This window comes from Mobula birostris, chromosome 28 (genome assembly GCF_030028105.1).
Source record: "Mobula birostris isolate sMobBir1 chromosome 28, sMobBir1.hap1, whole genome shotgun sequence".
NCBI classification, from domain to species: Eukaryota; Metazoa; Chordata; class Chondrichthyes; order Myliobatiformes; family Myliobatidae; genus Mobula; species Mobula birostris.
In genome coordinates this window covers 12,415,957-12,424,760 of record NC_092397.1, presented here as the reverse complement: position 1 = coordinate 12,424,760, position 8,804 = coordinate 12,415,957, and the positions used below count along the sequence as shown (strand labels likewise).

At 52.8% G+C, this 8,804-nt stretch overlaps 1 protein-coding gene across 1 annotated transcript; it reads right to left on the bottom strand.

Annotated features, from left to right (window-relative positions):
- Positions 1–4,157: 4,157 nt before the first annotated feature.
- LOC140189326 (avidin-like) lies at positions 4,158–7,174 on the bottom strand. The gene is made up of 4 exons (XM_072246041.1): positions 7,106–7,174; positions 6,306–6,501; positions 5,727–5,844; positions 4,158–4,366 (listed from the first exon to the last, which is right to left on the bottom strand). Exons 1-4 carry the CDS (start codon positions 7,172–7,174, stop codon positions 4,267–4,269), a joined length of 483 nt encoding a protein of 160 aa, XP_072102142.1. The 3' UTR covers positions 4,158–4,266.
- Between the last annotated feature and the right edge of the window lie 1,630 nt (positions 7,175–8,804).

Here is an 8,804-nt window from a genome sequence, read left to right as displayed (position 1 = left end):
AAGTGGTTTTAGCACGAACTAGATGGGCCGAAGGGTCTGTTTCTGTGGTCTACTTCTCGATGACTCCTTTTCCAAATTCTGCAGAATCACTGCTGCTATATTTTTTAAATAGTTCAAACTATTTCACCCATCTACCCCCCCCCCCACACACACACACTCCTCCAATCACGAACAGGAACGGCACGGCATCTGAAAACGCCAGCCTGACGTTGATCTTGAAGTGCACCTTGACACTGAGCCTGGGGTCAGTAAACCGAACGTCAATCGGGCATTCATTGCGTCTGGATTTGGGGCAGGGTGGAGGCAAAGATCCAAGATTGCCGGCGGCGCTAGACTGGGTGGTGCAGTCAGCAGGATCGGGGTCACTGGGTGAGGAGTGGGGAGGTGGGGGAGCGGGGAGCAGAAAGGCATCAACGCAACGAAGGAAGGTTGAGCGGGGGTTCAATAAGATATCTCCACGATCTCCATCAGCTTCGTCCCCTGCTCTACTCACTTTACACTTAGGACTGTGAGACTAACTACAGTTCTAAACCCATATTTAAGTTTGCTTCCGACATCGACTGTACATTGGCTGCTTGCCAGAGTTCACTGATTCCATTGTACTGCTTTGTTCTACTGTGAATGCCCGCAAGAAAATGAATCTCGGGATTGCCGATGGAAATTTCAACATACTCTGATGATTAGTTTACTTGGAACTTTAATAATGAAGGCGCGGCTGTTCCGACCGGCAGAAAGAGGCTGGTGGAGTTCTATTCAGGCCGGAGTTCGATCGGGAGACATAGAAGATAGAACATAGAATAGTACTGCACAGTACAGGCCCTTTGGCCCACAATGTTATGCCGACCCTTAAACCCTACCTCCACCTTAAATTCCTCCATATACCTGTCTAGAAGTCTCTTAAATTTCACTAGTGTATCTGCCTCTACCACTGACTCAGGCAGTGCATTCCAGGCACCAACCACTCTCTAAGTAAAAAACCTTCCTCTACTATCCCCCTTGAACTTCCCACCCCTTACCTTAAAGCCATGTCCTCTTGTATTAAGCAGTGGTACCCTGGGGAAGAAGCGCTGCTGACAGCTTTATCCATTCCTCTTAATATCTTGTACACCTCTATCATGTCTCCTCTCATCCTCCTTCTCTCCAAAGAGTAAAGCCCTAACTCCCTTAATCTCTGATCATAATGCATACCCTCTAAACCAGGCAGCATCCTGGTAAATCCCCTCTGTACCTTATCCAATGCTTCCACATCCTTCCTATAGTGAGGCGACCAGAACTGGACACAGTACTCCAAGTGTGGCCTAACCAGAGTTTTATAGAGCTGCATCATTACCTCGCGACTCTTAAACTCTATCCCTCGACTTATGAAAGCTAACACCCCATAAGCTTTCTTAACTACCCTATCTACCTGTGAGGCAACTTTCAGGGATCTGTGGACATGTAACCCCAGATCCCTCTGTTCCTCCACACTACCAAGTATCCTGCCATTTACTTTGTAATCTGTCTTGGAGTTTGTCCTTCCAAAGTGTACCACGTCACACTTCTACGAGTTGAATTCCATCTGCCACTTCTCAGCCCACTTCTGCATCCTATCAATGTCTCTCTGCAATCTTCGACAATCCTCTACACTATCTACAACACCACCAACCTTTGTGTTGTCTGCAAACTTGCCAAACCACTCTTCTACCCCCACATCCAGGTCGTTAATAAAAATCACGAAAAGTAGAGGTCCCAGAACAGATCCTTGTGGGACACCACTAGTCACAACCCTCCAATCCGAATGTACTCCCTCCACCACGACCCTCTGCTTTATACAGGCAAGTCAATTCTGAACCTACCTGGCTCAACTTCCCTGGATCCCATGCCTTCTGACTTTCTGAATAAGCCTACCGTGTGGAACCTTGTCAAATGCCTTACTAAAATCCATATAGATCACATCCAATGCACTACCATCATCTATATGCCTGGTCACCTCCTCAAAGAACTCTATCAGGCTTGCTAGACACGATCCGCCCTTCACAAAGCCATGCTGACTGTCCCTGATCAGACCATGATTCTCTAAATGCCCATAGAACCTATCTCTAAGAATCTTTTCCAACAGCTTTCCAACCACAGACGTAAGGCTCACTGGTCTAGAATTACCCGGACTATCCCTACTACCTTTTTTGAACAAGGGGACAACATTCCCCTCCCTCCAATCCTCCGGTATTATTCTCGTGGACGACGAGGACATAAAGATCCTAGCCAGACGCTCAGCAATCTCTTCCCTCGCCTCGTGGAGCAGCCTGGGGAATATTCCGTCAGGCCCCGGGGACTTATCCGTCCAAATGTATTTTAACAACTCCAACATCTCGCCTCCCTTCATATCAACATGCTTCAGAACATCAACCTCACTCATATTGTCCTCATCATCATCAAGTTCCCTCTCAATGGTGAATACTGAAGAGAACTATTCATCGAGGGCCTCGCTCACGTCCACAGCCTCCAGGCACATCTTCCCACCTTTACCTATAATCGGTCCTACCTTCACTCCTGTCATCCTTTTCTTCTTCACATAATTGAAGAATGCCTTGGGGTTTTCCTTTACCCTACTCGCCAAGGCCTTCCATGCCCCCACGGGATCTCGGCGTCCACTCATTTGGTCTCGTTGGGGTCGATTGCAAGAGGTTTACAGGGGCGAGGGCCTTTCCCCACCCTCACCCCAATCTCAGAACGCCCCACATCGGTGTCACAGCAGTGAGGTGCCGGCTCACGCCGACTGTTGCACCTGAGCTCGGCCATTTTGAGAACAGTGAGATCCCACGGACGATGACGATGCACAAGCCCCTTCCTGGGGGTAACGCAGCGCCCCCTAGGCATGGCCAGCCTGACCCCGCGTCACTGCCCCGGTGAACGTTCCTGCACCCCTTCACTATGAAACCTTGTTTTTTAATAACTCGGTTTCTCTCCGGATTTGGCAAGAAGCGTTTATTCACCCCGCCCCCTTAAACAGAGGAGAGATTCTGCAAGTGCCGGAAATCCGGAGTAACAGACACCAAGTGCTGGAGGAACTCAGCAGGTCAGGCAGCATCTATGGGGAAGAATAAAATGTCCGTGTTTCGGATCGAACCCCCTTCCTCGGGGCCCCGAAAAATGGTCTCGGCTCGAGGCGTCGACTCTTTATCCCCACCCCCACCCCCGCATAAACGCTGCCAGACCGGCTGTGAGGTTCTGCGTATTTCTTTTTCCCGCTTATTGGGGACCACCCTCCATCGCGTTGCGTGTCACTGCGGCCCTGCTGGGACGGGGTCCTTGGGAGGTACTGTGGGCTCTGGCAGCAGCGGAAACGTACAGCACCACCCCGTTCCCTCCCACACCTAGCGAATTGCACCGCCCCCCCCCCAACACACACTCGTATCTCTCATTCTAACAAGCTGGGGATGGGCTCTCCCTCAATGAGGCGTGCAGACTGGAATGAGATTGTACGTGGACTCCGCGGCCAAACAATAGAAATCACGGGTGGAGGGGGGGGGAGGTGTTGAACGAAATTTGGAACGCCCCCAGATGAGCTTTTCCTGTTTTTACAGGTGCATCGCGGCTTAGTACGGTAAACTGTACGGCAAAGAGAGCAAGAAACTGTTCGGGGTCATGGACACAGTCCAGATCGTCACGGAAATCCGCCTCCCCTCCATTGGACTCCGCACTCTACTCAAATAAAAAAATGCTGGGGGCGACTCGGTAGGTCAGGTCAGCATCACTGGAGGAGAATAAAAGGGTAGATGTTTTAGGCCGAGGTCCCTCGTTAGGTTGCTTCATCAGGGAATGAAGAGTCCCGGCGCGAAATCTGCAGAATCTCTTGTGTTTATGGCCTTCAGGTCCTACTGCCCCGGTGGAGCAGTCAGCATCATCCACTGACCCCAAACATTCCCCCTTCATCCCTCTCTCTCCCCCATCGGACCGAAGATGCACGCACCACCGGGATCAGGGACAGCTGCCACCCCGCTGTTATCTGACCCTTCAGCGGAGACCTCTCAAAGACTTACGGACGAACTACCGACCTCCCAATTAGCCTCAGCGTAGCCCTTGCTCTCTATTTGTGACTGTCCGCACCTTCCCACCTCTCCCCACACCTGCCCTCACTGTATGGAGAGACGCGTCCAGTCGGCACCGAAATCTGGTGGTTAAAATGTTTCTTTTAATGAAATTGTGATTTATAATGATTTATCGGCCGATTACAGAAATTGGAAGGCAGCGGAAGCCGTGCCCATCGCATCTGGCGCCCCATCTCCCCTACGAGCCTTCCTTGCTGGGGTCACATTTCCGCTCACTTCCGTCTCCGTCCATGGATCCACACTGCTCTATACAACGCCGAAACACGTCCATCCCCGTCCTGTTTCCAACGGAGAAAGAGAGAGGTGATCAGAGATACGAGTCAGGTGGAACTGGGAACATTCAGATCCACCTTTCACAGAGTGATCCAGGCCGGAGAATTCCCGCTTCACTTCCCCCGGTCACTTTATGTAATTGTCACATCGGAGTCCGGGTAACTTCAGCGTTTCCACCCGGTAATTCCAAAACAGAGAGTTGTGAGCAGGCAGAAGGGGTTAGAGTGAAACTCCCTCTTTGCTGTCGTATCACACACTCCCAGGGTCAGACACGGAGCGAAGCTCCCTCTGCACTGTCCCATCACACACTCCCGGGGTCATACACAGAGTGAAACTCCCTCTTTACCGTCCCATCGCACACTTCTGGGGTCAGACACAGAGTGAAGCTCCCTCCACACCGTCCCATCACACACCCCCGGGGTCAGACACAGAGTGAACTCCCTCTACACTGTCCCGTTATACACTCCCCGAGTTAGACACAGAGTGAAGCTCCCTCCACGCCGTCCCATCACACACTCCCGGGGTCATACACAGAGTGAAACTCCCTCTTTACCGTCCCATCACACACTTCTGGGGTCAGACACAGAGTGAAGCTCCCTCCACACCGTCCCATCACATACTCCCGGGGTCAGACACAGAGTGAAGCTCCGTCTATCACACACACCCACGGCAGGAACAGTTGGGGTTGCGGGCAGAGTCTCGGGCTAACACTTTGGTGAATCACGGTGTGACCCAGGGACCGGGGACAAAGCCTGGAATTCAGGACCCTCAGGGCTCTCTCCCGGAGCGGAGAATTTTCCCGCCGTTTGCACCGGAGCTGAATCCTTGCTGAGTAGCCGGATTTCAAGGTGGAATCCCTCCATTTCGGCAGCGCCTTTCACCAGCCTGGAGTTCGTTGTTACTCTCCCTCCCCACCGCCCCTTCATCAGGAAGGGACTCACTGCTCATTGACTCCCCTCTCACTCCCCTCCCCGCCCCCACCCTCACCACCTCTCCCATTGTCGGCGCTTCCCTGTCACCGACACTCCCTCCGCTCTCACCACCCACTCACGCAGCGCGACCTTCCCTCCTCATCCATCCACCTCTGTACAATGTTTCCTCTTTATCCGCCCCTCCCATAGGGCGACGCTATCCGCCCCTCACTCAGCCCTACACCCCCGCCCACTGTCCGACCCTCACTCAATACCCCTTCCTCTTCACAGCCCCTCCCATGGCGCGGCCCTTCCTCGCACAGTGCAGCTCCCCTTCAGTGCTCAGATCTCAGGGGTGGGATTTGACCACATGACCCCGTGGATTGTGGCTCGGTGAAGAGACTGGGCACGGTTCCCTGGATCTGCGCGTCTACGCAAGAGACTCAGAACTTACCGGGTCGCCCCCCAGTTGTTCTTGACGGAGGAATTTGATCGGCGTAACCACATGGTCATCAAAGCATCGTTTCCAAACATCTGTCCGGTCCACACTGTGACACTCCCCCGGACCAATTCTAAGCACAGAAAGGATTTTAAAATGCTGTTACTACCGTCCCTCAGTACAGGCACAGGCCCTCCCGCAGTGCAGCCGTCCCACATTGTGACACTTCCCCCGGATCATCCCCCTGATAGCGTGACAGTCCCTCAGTACCGCCCCTCCCACAGCGGGGCGCGCCCCGCTCACCTCCTCTCCCACAGTGTGTCGCCCCCACCTGGCGCTCCCTCTTCAGACCCCCATCCCACAGCATGGCATGCCCTCGGTTTTGCCGTCCTTCCCAGAGCGCTGGGCCGTCTCGGTGGCGCTCCTCCCACAGGACTGAGAGAGATTCAGTACTGCCCACCCCCCACACTGCAGCGCTCCTTCGCTGTCTCCCACCCGCGGGGTGCGTCACCTCAGATGGAGACGAGGAGACAGAGGGAGGGAGCCGCAGAGCCCCAGGAGCTCGGGCAGGGAACGGGCGGAATAGCATCGTACCTGAGGTCCACTTTACCACAAACCCAAAGGTCGGCTGCTCGATATCGACCTGGAATCCGATTAGTTCCCCTTCAACCGGAGTCTCAGCGCTGGACACTGCGGAACTGTAGGAGCCTCGTAGGGTCCCGTCCTCGACCTTCTTGATGTGCGCCGTCGACCCCAGCTCATTAGTCCAGCAGCCGGTCAGAGTCTGGGCCTGAAAGAAAGGTCAACTCATCGAATCTCGCCGGTCAGCCGCATCTCTGTGGCGCCAGCTCCTATATTTCCGGAAAATCCCACAGTTTATCAGGGACATCAGGGACGCAACCTTAAGGTGCAGTCACCACTGCTTTGGAGGAAGCATGGGGTGGGGGGTGCGGGGTGGGGGATGGGGGGGTAATTCTACACAGCATGATCCCAGAGACTGGGTACAGCCGCAATCCTGCCGAAGGAGTTTCGACTGTCTGTCCTTCGGCGCGGAGCCCCGGTCACCGAGGGCTCGCAGTCGCAACCGGACTCGATAGATCCAGGAGTAGCAGGAGGACTTAACAAATCTCTGTGATTTCCGCGTAAGGACCCTGACTGATCTCCCGTCTCTCCAACCCAGGGTTGACCGGTCAGTGGCGGGGAACAGGAACCCTGTCTGATTCTCTCTCTCTCTAACCCAGGGGTCGGAGAAGGGGAGCAGGAACCCTGGCTGAATCCCCACCTCTCTCAAACCCAGGGGTCACAGGGCAACGATGGGGAGTTAATTCCCAACACAAATATGAATCAATTGCCCCTAATTTTCCCGCAGTAATCCTATTTCCACGATTTACCACAATGGAACAAGAGGCACCGACGATGCCCAGCGCCAACAGGAGACTCAGGCGGGGAAGGTTGCTCAGCATGATGTCACCTCCGATCTGAGACGGAGAGCGCAGGTGCCAGGTAATATACCCTGCCCAGGTGGATTCTGAGAAAAAAAGGGCTGGCAATGTTACAACTCGAATTCTCCGAACTGGAAAAGTGAGTGATCAGCAGATTGCGGTTGGGGTGGACAGACGTGATCGCAAGGATGTGACAGACAAAGTTGAGCGCAGGGTTGGTGTGATGATTGGGCGCTTGCGAAGTCATATATATAACTATATAGAATTGTATATTTCTGGACGGTAGAGTATGGAGGGCTGTGGTCCGGGTGCAGCGCGATGGGTGTGGGCAGTTTAAGTGGTTTTGGCATGAACTAGATGGGCCGAAGGATCTGTTTCTGTGGTCTACTTCTCGATGACTCCTTTTCCAAATTCTGCAGAATCACTGCTGCTATATTTTTTTAAATAGTTCAAACTATTTCACCCATCTACCCCCCCCCCCCACACACACACACTCCTCCAATCACGAACAGGAACGGCACGGCATCTGAAAACGCCAGCCTGACGTTGATCTTGAAGTGCACCTTGACACTGAGCCTGGGGTCGGTAAACCGAACGTCAATCGGGCATTTATTGCGTCTGGATTTGGGGCAGGGTGGAGACAAAGATCCAAGATTGCCGGCGGCGCTAGACTGGGTGGTGCAGTCAGCAGGATCGGGGTCACTGGGTGAGGAGTGGGGAGGTGGAGGAGCGGGGAGCAGAAAGGCATCAACGCAACGAAGGAAGGTTGAGCGGGGGTTCAATAAGATATCTCCACGATCTCCATCAGCTTCGTCCCCTGCTCTACTCACTTTACACTTAGGACTGTGAGACTAACTACAGTTCTAAACCCATATTTAAGTTTGCTCCCGACGTCGACTGTACATTGGCTGCTTGCCAGAGTTCACTGATTCCATTGTACTGCTTTGTTCTACTGTGAATGCCCGCAAGAAAATGTATCTCGGGATTGCCGATGGAGATTTCAACATACTCTGATGATTAGTTTACTTGGAACTTTGATAATGAAGGCGCGTCTGTTCCGACCGGCAGAAAGAGGCTGGTGGAGTTCTATTCAGGCCGGAGTTCGAACGGGAGACATAGAAGATAGAACATAGAATAGTACTGCACAGTACAGGCCCTTTGGCCCACAATGTTATGCCGACCTTTAAACCCTGCCTCCACCTTAAATTCCTCCATATACCTGTCTAGAAGTCTCTTAAATTTCACTAGTGTATCTGCCTCTACCACTGACTCAGGCAGTGCATTCCAGGCACCAACCACTCTCTGAGTAAAAAACTTCCCTCTACTATCCCCCTTGAACTTCCCACCCCTTACCTTAAAGCCATGTCCTCTTGTATTAAGCAGTGGTACCCTGGAGAAGAAGTGCTGCTGACAGCTTTATCCATTCCTCTTAATATCTTGTACACCTCTATCATGTCTCCTCTCATCCTCCTTCTCTCCAAAGAGTAAAGCCCTAACTCCCTTAATCTCTGATCATAATGCATACTCTCTAAGCCAGGCAGCATCCTGGTAAATCCCCTCTGTTCCTTTTCCAATGCTTCCACATCCTTCCTATAGTGAGGCGACCAGAACTGGACACAGTACTCCAAGTGTGGCCTAACCAGAGTTTTAT

Bases quoted from the DNA above. Each gene is read 5' to 3' on its own strand.
- LOC140189326 (XM_072246041.1), bottom strand. From the start codon at position 7,174: ATGCTGAGCAACCTTCCCCGCCTGAGTCTCCTGTTGGCGCTGGGCATC. The intron at 5,845-6,305 runs GTACGATGCTAT...TTCTGTGCTTAG, and splicing joins TGTGGTAAAGTGGACCTCAG to AATTGGTCCGGGGGAGTGTC. The intron at 4,367-5,726 runs GTAAGTTCTGAG...CGTTGGAAACAG, and splicing joins AACAACTGGGGGGCGACCCG to GACGGGGATGGACGTGTTTC.